The following is a 13,656-nucleotide window of genomic DNA, read 5'->3' as shown; positions in this document are numbered from 1 at the left end:
TATTCTTTTTTATGAAACGATAAGCTCCAGGGAAAGGGCATTTAAAATATATTGGAGGTCTTGATGCTTCTTGGTACATGTTTTCAGTTCTGAGACAGTTGGCAACATTTAGTGTTGTTGTGGAAAGATTTGAGCTTGTATAAGAGGAGCAGGAACAAATATGTAAATGCCATTTCTGGTCACTGCCTCAGTGCATCATTTACGGCATCATACAAACCTTAATTTTTTCTTATCAACCTGTATCTTATGCATATAAGCTCACAGATGTCCATGTGAGTTAATAAATAATGACAACTCAAATGCCAGGGTGTGCCAGTTCTTCATCCTGTATAACAAGACAGCGACTACTATTGTGACTTGGTGTTGAAAGGAGATGGTGAATGAATAAAATGGTGTCCGAAGCTGAACGTTGTTGATTGTGAGGAAAGGAAAGTATTTTGAAGAATTTGGATATATAAGCGATCATATTCCTTAAGGTGTATTTCTCTTTGATTGATCATTTCTTCCTCTTTTTATGAAAGGTGTCAGAGTGATAAATGTTTTCATTTAAAACAGGTGGTTTTATGCTTCTGTCTTCAGTGGGTTGCACAGTTTCTTTTGGGGCCGAACCTTCTTTGTTGGGGGGGTGGTGAGAGAGCACCTTGGCATTATGTGAGTCTGCCACCTGGTGGCTTTGTCGAGCAGCATGGGCTTCAAATATATAGTTAAAAGCACAAGTGTGAAGAAATCCTGAAAAAAATTCTTTCTTTCCTTCCAAAACAGGGAATCAGTGGGCAAGGTTGCTTAAAGTAGGTATAGAAGACAAGTTCCATGATCTCTGTATCATGTTTTTAAAGTCAGGCATCTAAGAATCAGTGTGCAAGTATTTAAGAAGCTTCTGGTTGCTACAGCTGTCAAACTTTGTTGGGTGTTTTTATATATGAAGTTAACAGAAGACAAATCTCCATGAGGAGTAGTAACAACCTGTAGCAGGAATGCGACTTAGAGAGGTTATCCTGTTGCATACATTGTGTATCTCAAGGTTCTTTTAATCTGGTTTCTTATGCTGGAGAATCAATATGAACGTTAATACTAAATTTATACCAGTATTGAAATGTAAGCCTCTTTTTCTGGCCTGTGTTACCTTGGCATATATACCAGTTAAACTGAAATTTTTATTGAACAAAATACCACACATCACACTGTACAATGCATATCAGTTTTGGAACTAGTTTGTTCTCTTCAGATTAGTTGAGGTTCTGTGCAAGGTATTCTGTTTCTGTTTTTCAATACTGTGGGTCTTTCTGCTAATCCAGCGATGGTAAAACTTAGAATATAGATCAAATTAAGCTAGTTCTTATTTTGATTAGCAAATCTGTTGTGTCATTTCAATCAAGTACGTAATTTCTAGCTTATGATTGTTGACATAAGTTAAAGTGCTTGTAAATATGGATTCTAAGTAGAATTTGGGGATGGCTTGTCTCCAGAACTAAACAAGCCTTTTATACATATTTATAAATACCTTCTATTCTGCTGCTAATTGTATACCATTAATTTAAGGTGGAAAATACCCTTTCTCACAATAAATTTAAGGTGGGAAATTATTTTTCTCACAATAGGTGGGGGAATTTTATTTCACTTAGAAACAAACATGCTCACTGTTGTACTACTGTTTCCAAACTGCATTAGTTGACTTCCTTGATTTAAGACTTCTAGTTAAGTTCTAAATTACTATACGGGTCACTTGGTGTTCTTACTTCTGAGTCCTCCTAGAGCTTCTCTTCCATGGCTCTGTGTTATATTTTCCCCTGCAACCTCTCCTTCCCTCAAGAACGGTGATTCAGAAACATTTTCATCAATACATACTGTGGCTTGATTGCTTTAGGTCAATCTCTCCTGTACAATATCATGGTGCTAAGAAATGTGTGAGTGTGTTCTTCATGTAAAACACCCAAACCAAACAAAGAAAAAAACAACTCAAAAAACCCCCAAAGCATTTCTAAAGATAGGCCTCTTCATGTTTATTCAGATGTTTTATTAACTTCTTAAGGACTTACAAACAAACATTCTAATGTTGATTACTTATTTCTGTATCTGTCTTCTACACTCCTCTGATTTTGGTTAAAGTGTACTTCTGAGACTCTAGAGAAGCTTTTTGGTGGATGGCCTTTTTTTTGGTGTGTAGTCCTTGATTTTTACATATTAGAAATTCTTTACCTGCTGTAACTGCACTTATTTTACAAATACTTTCATGGTATAACAGTGACTTAATGGAGAATACTTCATTAGAGGTGTAGCTGCTATTGTAAGGTTTTTGTGTAGTTCCAGAGTTAAAATCAGAAGTCAGACCTCAAGAAGAGCAAACTAGTTTGGAAAGGATTTACAGAAACTCTGCCTTTGTGTAGCAGAGCTTCTTTTAGATTCTAGGGCTGTTCCTTTCCTCAGTGTCATGGCATCAAAGGAAAACCTCTTGTTCCTACTGTGAAAATGTTCCATGTGCCCTCATTAATGTGCTCATCTATGTTTATAGAGAAATAATAATCTAAGTTTGGATTGATGACTCACCGTGGCCTCACTGTATTTGGAAGAAAATTCAATGCTGTGTTGTGACTGATGCTTAAAAGAAGAAAACTGGTCTTGTTTCAGATCTTAAAATGGAGCACTGAATGTTGCTAGTCTCAGTATATAAGCATAGTATCTTCTTGAAAGTATAAGTGATTATGTGTAATATGTAATTACTAATCTAGGCTATGGAAGAAAAACTAGTGCTTTTGGTGTTCTGTTTGAGAGGAAAAGTGGGGGGTATCTACAGAAGAATGTGAGAAGTATGAGATAAAGAATTTGGTCAGCTTTAAAAAGGAAAGTGACAGTAGGTGTTAGGGAATGTGAAGCATGCCAGAGATACTCAGAAAGGAAGGAAAGAAGGAGGCACATTGCTTTGGTGATGCTGAAGTCAATTGATAGTAGTGCTCTACTTTATGCCTCATAACAACAGCATAAGGCAAGTATATATAGGTTACTGGCTCTAAGGTAGAATATGTATTAAGCAATTCATTAAAACTGTCTTACCAAAAGCATTTCTTTCCATTTTCTTGTTAAGCAATGTATGCAGATTTTAAATAAGAAAGCTAAAAAAAATTTCCAGAAAGAATTAGTTAAAGGTGATAGTAAGATTCACTACAATAGTAATTACATCCGTTCAGATACTTCATATGAATGAAAAAAACTTAAAGAAAACCTCAAGACATCCATGAAGTTGAGTAATATTTCTGTGGCTGGGGGAGGGGGAAGCATAGGGAATTAAAAATCACTTTGAATCTAGGGCTACAGATAAAAAAATGCCGTATTTGTAATAGATTGCTATTGCTTAACTTCACACAGGGATACAGATACAGTTGTGTGTGTTCCCTAACTGCGTTTCCATACTTCACTTGTTTTAAAATATAGTATTTCTGAGTTTACTGGATCCATGGCTTTCACAATGTAAATTCAGGCATGTGGCCCCAAGCAGTTGGTGAAGAAAGTTTCAGGAGCAAAGACTGAGCAAACAGGAAAAGAATTGAAAAGAATGAATGATGATTTAAAAAGACTATGAATTTTATCATTTGTTGTGTTACATTATTGAGTAACTATATAATTGAAATTATATTCTTAAATTTTTTTTTTAGTTATTTGCTGCTACCTCTAATTTCTAATTTTCAGATGAAGAATTTAGTAGCTAGTTTTATGGAGAATTTATCTTTTGGGAAATTGTATCTTATTTGAAGTTGTTCGCTCTTTAAATCCATGAGGTAATTGAGATGATAGAAAAGGGAAGATATATCTCTTATTCTCTTACTGACTTCTTGGTGAGGTGGTGTTTTTTCTTTTTTTTTTTTTCCTTTTTTTGAGAGGATCAAGGGGTTTGTTTGTCCTACCTTGTTCTTTCCCACCCAAACGTTTCCATTGAAATAAAAAATAGTGATACAGTTGACATGTTTGTGTTTAAATTACTATTAAAATTAAATGTAAATTTTGTAGGCACACAAAATTTGAATATTAGGGGATTTCATGCAGCTTTAAAAGACATTAATCAGGCTGAAGCAAAATACATATATAAAATTTTGATTGAGTTTAGGAAGATTTCTGAAGATGAAGTGACTTACTGTAAGACACTTCTCAGAATCATACTTGTTCTGGAACTGCTAGGACCTGGAGCCTTGAAGGGACAGGCAAAATCTGAGAAACTCTTAGCAGCAAAACAAGTATTTCAGTACTATAAGGGACTCTCTCAAGATGAGCTAAAATTCTTGGAGTATCTGTGGTGCCTGCAGAAAGTAGGCATTATCAAAATGCTGTATGTAGATACTAAGATAAATTTTATTTTAAAATTACTTTTTCTCCCTAAAAAATGTGTTCTGGCTCTTTTAAAATATTTTTAACAAGAGTGTGTTTGTCAAATAGTATTAGTTGGTTCCTGAAGAAAGGTATCTAAATTTAGCTGGATCTGTGTGTTAAAGATAGTGGATGATGAAGGAACTCTAATCTAGAGTCGTACCTAAAAATAGTACAGTTTGTGGAACTGGAGGTAGGTGGGAAGGGCTGTGTGCATTTACCTACAGAAGGTGCATTCTGAGACCAGAGAGGGGACAGATGCAGGTGGAACTACAGCTATAATAATGACTAAAAGGCTTAAGTGAGTACTAAGGGCTAAAGTTTTCTAATCCCTCAGAGGATTTAGAAAAAGCTAATTTCTATAATACATTTATCATTTTTATAAAAATTTTAATCCATCTTTATAGATGAGTATTGTGAGTCTTACCTGCTGTGGCTGTGAGTTGTTATTTTTACATTAAGTTTTATTTTGCAGGATAAAGTAAATGCATATTTTTGCTATTTATGTGCTCCTTTGCTCTGAGAGATCCCTATGTTTTTATTCTAGAAGACTTGTGAATGTTTGGTACATAGAGTTAAAGCTGACAAACCATACTATAACTTGATAATCATAAAAACTAAAACAAAAACCACCATATGTTCCATGCAGCAATTTCATTTGAATATCTGTATGGTAGATTTATGGCCTTGGTTTAAAACATGTTTCGAGGCTGGTACTGCAAGGAAAAGGTGGACTAACTGCTTCTCTTAGTTTATTTGGGAATAAGATGCTGCAAACAGCGGAAAGAAATGATTGGGTCCAGTCTCTTTCTTAGCATAGCGTATTGTATATCTTGTGTGAAATGTTCCTATAATATGTATCAAACTTTCCCTTGAGAATATAGTGGCTTGGGGTTTTTTTTGTTAGCTTTTATTTTACTAGATAACCCTAGCAAATTGCTGTAGTCATCTTGAATAATTTTTGTTACTAGTTTGTTTCATCTGTCTTGAACAGAGTTGTCCAAAATTCTATACCATATATCAGATGCATAAGCATTAGTGGAGGAAACTTACTGGTATTCTTTCTTTAGGTCAGAGACAGATGACTGACTGTTCAAGAAAATGAAACAATGCAGGGATCCAAAGAATACATTTTAAATTAAATTTGACCTAGACAGGAGTTGGGCTTATTAAAGAAAATACTTTGGAGTATCTGTACAAATAAAGATAATCAACAAAATCAAGATATTTTTTCTAAGGGAAGAAAATATATTTTATGTAATGTAATTATTGTTTGGTATTCTGAATGTCTATAATCAGAGTTTAAAAATGTAAGTTTAACTTCTTCCATTTTCATTGAGTGGCCCCTGTCTGTCTCTTTCTTGTCTCAAAGATACTTTTTGCAAAATGTACTCGGCGTACATTACTCCTGTACCCCTGTACTCGGTGCTGGTGAGGCCGCACCTTGAATACTGTGTTCAGTTTTGGACCCCTCAGTACAAGAAAGATATTGAGGTGCTGGAGCGTGTCCAGAGAAGGGCGACGAAACTGGTGAGGGGTCTGGAGCACAAGTCTTATGAGGAGCGGCTGAGGGAGCTGGGGTTGTTCAGTCTGGAGAAGAGGAGGCTGAGGGGAGACCTTATCGCTCTCTACAATTACCTGAAAGGGGGTTGCAGAGAGGTGGGTGTTGGTCTCTTATCCCAAGTGATGAGTGACAGGACAAGAGGAAATGGCCTCAAGTTGCGCCAGGGGCGATTCAGAGTCGATATTAGGAAAAATTTCTTTACTGAGAGAGTGGTAACACACTGGAATAGACTGCCCTGGGGGGTGGTGGAGTCACCCTCCCTGGAGGTATTCGAGGAGCGTGTGGACGTGGCATTGTGGGACGTGGCTTGATGAGCATGGTGGTGTGTTGTGGTGTGGGTTTTTTGTTTGTGTGGCGTGTTTTTTTTTGGGTTTTTTTTTTTTTTTTTTTTTTTTTTTTTCTTTTTTTGAATGATTGGACTTGATTATCTTACAGGTCTTTTCCAACCTTAGTGATTCTGTGATTGAGTGTGATAAGAACAACTAGGTGGGTGGCTTTTGAGAGTTAATATGCTGGTGAACTCAGAGGCTCAGAATACTTGTCCAGTTCTAGTTGGCATAAAGGCAAGAGGTTTCCTTCTGCTACGTGACCCTTTGGTAGGGATTAAAATAGAATAGAACAGTCTATTTCACTTGGAAGGGACCTACAATGATCATCTAGTCCAATGGCCTGACCACTTCAGGGCTAACCAAAAGTTAAAGCATGCTGTTAAGGGCATTGTCCAAGTGCCTCTTAAACACTGACAGGCTTGGGGCATCAACCACCTCTCTAGGAAGCCTCTTCTAGTGTTTGACCACCTTCTCAGTAAAGAAATGCTTCCTAATGTCCAGTCTAAACCTCCCTTGGCGCAGCTTTGAACCATTCCCACGTGTCCTATCACTGGATACCACGGAGAAGAGCTCAGCACCTCCCTCTCCCCTTCCCCTCCTCAGGAAGCTGTAGAGAGCAATGAGGTCGTGCCTCAGCCTCCTTTTCTCCAAACTAGACAAACCCAGAGCCCTTAGCCACTCCTCATAGGACATTCCTTCCAGCCCCTTCAATAGCTTTGTTGCCCTCCTCTGGACGCATTCAAGGACCTTCACATCCTTCTTAAATTGTGGGGCCCGGAACTGCACACAGTACTCCAGGTGAGGCCTCACCAACACTGAATACAGCAGGATAATCACCTCTTCTGGCTGGCCAGTTATGCTGTGTTTGATGCACCCCAGGATGCGGTTTGCCCTCTTGGCTGCCAGGGCACACTGCTGACTCATATTGAGCCTGCTGCCCACCAGCACCCCCAGATGTCTTTCTGCAGGGCTGTTCTCCAGCCACTCCTCTCCCAATTTATACTTGTGCCCAGCATTACTCTGTCCTAGATGTAGAATCTGGCATTTCGACTTGCTAAATTCCATCCCATTAATCAATGCTCCAGTCTATCTAGGTCCCTCTGCAAGGCAACTTGTCCCTCAAGGGAGTCAACAGCACCTCCCAGTTTGGTATCATCAGCAAACTTGCTAATGGTGCATTCAAATCCTGCATCCAGAGCGTTGATAAATATATTGAACGGAACTGGCCCCAGAACTGAACCCTGAGGAGCACTGCTGGTGACCGGTTGCCAGCCAGGTGTAGCCCCATTCACTACAACCCTTTGAGCCCTGACGTTCAGCCAGTTCTTCACCCAGCGCACCGTGAACCCGCTCATCCCACAGTTGGGCAACTTGTCCCAAAAGATGCTGGAAGGGCAGTATCAAAAGCCTTATTAAAATCCAGAAAACTACATCCACTGCCTTCCCTTCATCCACTAGGCGGGTGACCTTATTATCATAGAAGGCTAACAAATTAGTTAAATAGGATTTTCCTTTTGTGAACCCATGTTGACTGTGCCTGATGATTGCATTATTCTTTAAATGACTTTCAATAATACCCTATATAATCTTCTGCATAATAAAGAGAAGTTTCTTCTTCCCTGAATACAGTCTGTATTCTAGGAGTAGTAGTATAGGTACAAAAGAGAAGTACCATGAAATGAGCTTGAGTGTGACATTAAGAGTAGGAATCAATTATGTGGAAGTAATGAACATCTAATGTCTGTGCTCTTAACCATTGGTGAACGTGAGGTAGCTTTTCTCTTGTTAATTTAGAGGAACAGAATTAAACTTGAACACACACACACACACACACACACACACCCCCACACCCCCACACCCACCCACCCACCCACACCCACGCCCCCCCACCCCCACACCCCTACCCCACTGTGTAAATAGCTTGTGACAGAATAAATTAATTCCTTATCAGATGGAACTAAAAATAATATATCTTAAAAATCCAAAGATGTTCTGGAGGAACAGCAAAATGTTAGTGGTATTTCAAAACTAGATTCTTTCTTCAGTAAAAAGAGTGGAACAAGTTCCATTAACTTAATAAATGATTTATTATTTTTTTAAACTTAATACATTTTTTGTTGTTTTTGTTTTGCAGGATACAAAATTATGGATAATAATGGAATATCTGGGTGGAGGCTCTGCCCTTGATCTAGTAAGTAAATTATGTATGATTTTTGTTGTTTTACCTCACATAATTATTTTCCTATCTTAGAATTGTGGAAACTATAATATGTAATTTGGCTATGACAATGTTTGCTTCCAGTAAAGGAGAAGTATTTGTCAATGCCTGGAAAATGTTCTTTTCCATGAGGCAAGACTGATTATTTGTATAGATGGAAGGCAACTAAGCAACATAATATTGGAAGCAGGATATAAACATCTTAGAATGCCAATCTTCAGTCAGCCAGAGAGCACTAGTGGCTGAAAATAGTTTTTCTGTCTCTTAATTCTGCCACCACAACTCTTCCTAGTGTATACATTTTAACATCTCTTCCCCACCACTGCCACCCCCAAAAAAACAAACAAAAGCTTCCCTGTTTGAAGTCTCACTGAAGTCTAAATAGAGACAGAAACACAATCTAGGCTGGGTATTAAAAAATATATTTCAAAGAAATAGGAGGAGCTGTGGACTCCCTCGGGGGTAGAGAGGCCTTAACAGAGAGTCCTGGATAGACTAGAGAGCTGGGCAATCACCACCTGTATGAAATTTAACAAGAGCAAGTGCCAGATTCTCCACCTAGGGCAGAGTAATCCTGGTTATATGTACAAATTGGAGGACGAGAGGCTGGAGAGCAGCCCTGTGGAAAGAGATCTGGGGATTTGGGTTGATGGCAAGTTGAGTATGAGTCAACCGTGTCCCCTGGCAGCCAAAAGGGCCAACCATGTAGTGGTTGGCGTAGCACAGTGTAGCTAGCCAGTCGAGGGAGGTGATTGTCCCACTCTACGCCTCACTGGTGCAGCCCCATCTCAAGTACTGTGTGTGGTTTTAGGTGCCTCGATACAAGAAGGACATCAAACTATTAGGGTGTGTCCAGAGGAGGGTGACCAAGATGGTGAAAGGTCTTGAGGGCATGACTTAGGAGGAGCAGCTGAGGTCACTTGGCTTCTTCAGCTGGAAGAAGAGAAGGCTGAGGGACAGCGTCGTCACAGTCTACAACTTCCTCAAGGTGGACAGCAGAGGGGGAGGTGCTGATCTCTTGTCTCTGGTGACCAGCAGGACATGAGGAAATGGAATGAAGCTGCCTCAGGGAAAGTTCAGATTGGACATTAGGAGAAGGTTCTTCACTGAGAGGGTGGTTGGTCACTGGAGCAGTCTCCCCAGGGGAGTTATCACAGCACCAAACCTGTCAAGAGTGCAAGGAGCGTCTGGATGACGCTCTTAGTCATATGGTTTACTTTTAGGTAGTCCTGTGATGAGCAGGGAGTTGGAGTCGATGATCCTTATGGGTCCCTTCCAACTTGAGGTAGTCTACAATTCTACGATATATTTTTTGTGTTTGCATGCTGTGTGTAAATATACAATAGAACCTGTAAATTGTAAATTAAGTGACCGGTATCCGTTCCATTTCTCTTCCAGCAAAGATTTTTGTATGCAATTCTGCAAGGAGATCTGCTTAATAAAGTGTGTTTTTTAAAGATATGGTTCAGGATATTTGAAAGACTAGATTAACTATGCCAGATACATTAACAAAAAATTACCCAGTTTTGAAACATAATTCAAAAGATTCAGTGCAGATTGTGTTTTACATGACTGGATGCTGGCCATTCATTTTAGCTATTAAAAAAAAAAAATCACATGCCATCTTACAGTTATTGAGGGTTTTTAAAATACTATTATAGAAATAAAAATGGATGTTTTAAGTATGTGAAAATTGTCATACCAGTTGAGACTGAATTTCTCTGTAGCATAGCTTGCTATTCTCAACTGGGGCAACTAATAAATGCTTGAGGAAAGAGTGAAAGGAAAAAGGCCTGTGTAGAGGGATTTTGCTGGTGACATCCAGAAGACAGGAGGCGGTAGTAAATGCAGGCTTCCTGCAGTTGTGCTGCCATATTTTAATTGTAATTACCTTTTGGAACCCATTTATATCTTTAGTTTCCACATCCTGTTAGGAGTTCTGTGGTTGTGTAGAAATTGATAATGTTCCCAATAAAGATATGCTGAAAAAAGTTCATTGTTGTGATAGTTTTTTCCTGACAGAAGAGCAATTAGAAACTGGGTTTGCTTTTATAAATTACTTACTACTTTCTCTGTGCTTCAAAAAGGTATAAAAGAGCAGAAAGAAAACAGATGTTATCATATTTTCTTGTAATTTTTTTTTTAATCACACGCATTTCACTTGTGTGATGACCACGTGTTTATTCCCTAAGTTTGTTGCCTAGAAATAGTACAAAGTCTTTGGTCACATCGTGAAATGTTATTGAAGAAATTGTGCCACAGAACTGAAATCATCATGTAAGTGTTTATTAAGCATCTTGTGTGTGCTTCATTCATTTTCAATTTATGTTCTGTTGCGTGTTTTCCTAGTTCTAACATGCACATTATGGTTCTCAACTGGAATGTGGTAGGACAACTGGCACACTTTATCACATTTCCGTACTCGAGACAAGACTGAATGGGAATCTTGAATTCCATGTTCAAAGTGTATACATATCATGTTAGCCTGGTGTTTGTATGTTGTTGTTGTTCAACTTTGAGTATAATTTTAGGTTTGTGGCTGAGGTACAAATGCTAATATTCTCAGCCTTAGTGTCTTTTCACTAACGTCTTCCTCGCTAAGGTGAGCTAACACCTGACAAAAGAGGTTTTCCCCTATTCGGTGTGTGGTATCGTGTTGCTAAGTCTTGGAACTGGCACTTACAGCCTAGCCAGAGCAAAGCCTTGAGAATGTCTAAGTGGGTTTCAGAGAGTGGCAATATCATGTATATTATCAAAGCTAAAGAAAAGCAATAAAGATTGTAAGTAAAGCTACAAAGGTAAAACATATGTTGTCTGCATTACATGAAATCTTGCCTCTGTTCCTACCTATGAGCTGAGGATTTCTGAGGGATGTAGTATTTTAATTTTTATCTGAAATGCTTGCTTTCTCACAGAGTGAAGCTTCAGAGATAAAACTTTTTGATTGTGTTTCAGTGACTGCTATTGTGTAGTAAACTAGAATACTGGAATACTTCCAGTATTAATTGATGTCTACAAAGTGTCAGTCTCTCTCAAAACGCCCTTATTGGTTAAGAAACCTCTCTGGGTAGTGACCTTTCCTCTGTCCCTTTAGAGTTAGTGGCATACTCCTTTTAGAATTTACATCAGTTGTAGAGAGCTCTGAGATCTTCTACCACTGCTGTTTCTTCTCATAAGAATTAAATTACTTGGAACCTTTAATTCTAACAATTTGCAGATCTATACCTTCAGTTTTATATAAAAAAAGTTAACTTTTTTTAATATGCAATGCTCTGTCAGCCTAGCAGTTTGAGTTGTGTTTTAGAGAGCTTCACAAAATCCCTTGCAGTATATAGTGATAAGATATCTGATTGATGTGGTACCTTATACACTTATGTTTCTTTCTCAGACTTTTAGATTTGGGTTCATGTAGGGCCTGTGGAGTTGCACATCTAATTTCAGTGTAATGTTAATAATCAGATTACAATGTAGATGCTTTTCAAATGCAGTGTATATATCTATGACTTGACCACAAAGCAGTAATTTGAAACTGTGTCTTTATGGAGCGTTTAACAAACTTCTAAAAGTGTTTTGCATAAATGGAATATTTCTTTGCCTGTTCATAATGCCACTTAGTTTAGAACTATGTATTTCTTTAAAGAATATTCTGGGTTGTATCACATGTTAAGAATTTAGCAAATTGGAAGTTTTGAGGTGTGACAGAAGGAGTTTTGTAGTCTTTTTATAGTCATGGTGTTATTTCTGTTATCTCTCTGTTTCTCCTTTTTTGTGTGTATGTACATATATATATATATAAAATATTTCTTGTGTCTCCTAGTTAGAACCTGGCTCACTTGATGAAACCCAGATTGCTACAATATTGAGGGAGATACTCAAAGGACTTGATTACTTGCATTCGGAAAAGAAGATCCACAGAGATATTAAAGGTAAATTGTTTTTTATTTGTATTGTAGTAATATTAGAAGAGCTCATGCAATATAAATGAACACCCTTCCAGTGTCAATGTCTTAATTTCCTCTATTTCCTCTTCTTTATTCCAGCTGCTAACGTATTGCTATCTGAACAAGGAGAAGTAAAACTAGCAGATTTTGGAGTAGCAGGACAGCTAACAGATACACAGATAAAGAGGAATACCTTTGTGGGAACACCATTTTGGATGGCACCTGAAGTAATAAAGCAATCGGCATATGATTCAAAGGTAAGGTATTTCAAGGCATTAGCTGAAGTCCCTTCCTTTTTTAACTTGAACTGCATAGGTTGGTCTTCAGAATGTAGCTAATAACTTTGGCTGTGTCTAGATGGGTGTACATCTAGATGATACCTAGCAGCTAAAAGCCATTGGCAAGGAAAGAAGCTTTCCTAATTTGTATCCAAACCTTAAGTTTCCTAGTGTATTAAGCCCATCCAGATGGCAAGAAATACTACAATATTGAGCAGTACATCCTGTCACCTTTTATCCCACTCCATTGATGAGTATTTTTGATGGTTGTTTAAAAGTAGAAGAGAGCAAATACATACAAAATGTTAATATGCTTTCACTTGTTTTTAGGAAAGAATAGTCAGCAACACTGTTGACGAATATGGATTTGGTGGGTGTGAAAGTGTTATTTGAAAGTGCTGTTATTCATCTGTGGAATAATGTGCTGCATAGGTCTATGCTACTCTCTGACCGTATTCTTTCATATATTCTGTACAGGAAGGGTTTAATGTTTAATATCAAGTTTACTTATTTGTAGATACTTACATTCCACAGGATTTTGATTTAGCAGAGTGGTACAGCAGTGTACTGAAATCACAACACAAATACAATATATCAGTTGTAGTATACAGTTGGATTACAATAGAAATGTGATTCCCATTAGTGTCCCCAGTTGCCGGGAAGGAATACACGCCTTGAAGCCAGCAAAAGCCCATTGCTCTTTTCAAAGTTCATTTTGTTGGTTGTTTGGTTTTTATACTTCTATCAGGCTGAGCTACATATGCACCTCCCTTTCCCCTTCCCCGTGCTGGTCTGGATAGCTCAGTAAGATACTGCTCTGCTGATCATGTTGGGGAAGGCTATTTGCACAACCCGATGATCCACTGGTGCAGCGGTTTATCTGAAACAAAGGTCACCCTCAAGTCCCACTTGTGTTGAGATAAGATCAGCTTTCTTTCTGATAAGTAGCAGTCATTCCTTATGTTGTTCCCTG

At 38.1% G+C, this 13,656-nt stretch overlaps 1 protein-coding gene across 2 annotated transcripts in view; it reads left to right on the top strand.

Moving 5' to 3' along the window:
- The window catches only part of STK24 (serine/threonine kinase 24), a 46,576-nt gene that overhangs the window by 16,142 nt on the left and 16,778 nt on the right, over positions 1 to 13,656 (top strand). For both annotated transcript variants that reach the window (XM_059826897.1, XM_059826905.1), the window contains exons 2-4: positions 8,381 to 8,437; positions 12,282 to 12,390; positions 12,505 to 12,662. In XM_059826897.1, coding sequence (XP_059682880.1) covers positions 8,402 to 8,437; positions 12,282 to 12,390; positions 12,505 to 12,662 — 303 coding nt within the window. In that variant the 5' untranslated portion in view covers positions 8,381 to 8,401. The remainder of the gene's footprint in view (positions 1 to 8,380; positions 8,438 to 12,281; positions 12,391 to 12,504; positions 12,663 to 13,656) is intronic.

This window comes from Gavia stellata, chromosome 1 (genome assembly GCF_030936135.1).
Source record: "Gavia stellata isolate bGavSte3 chromosome 1, bGavSte3.hap2, whole genome shotgun sequence".
NCBI lineage: Eukaryota > Metazoa > Chordata > Aves > Gaviiformes > Gaviidae > Gavia > Gavia stellata.
This window is presented reverse-complemented; position numbering and strand designations above follow the sequence as displayed.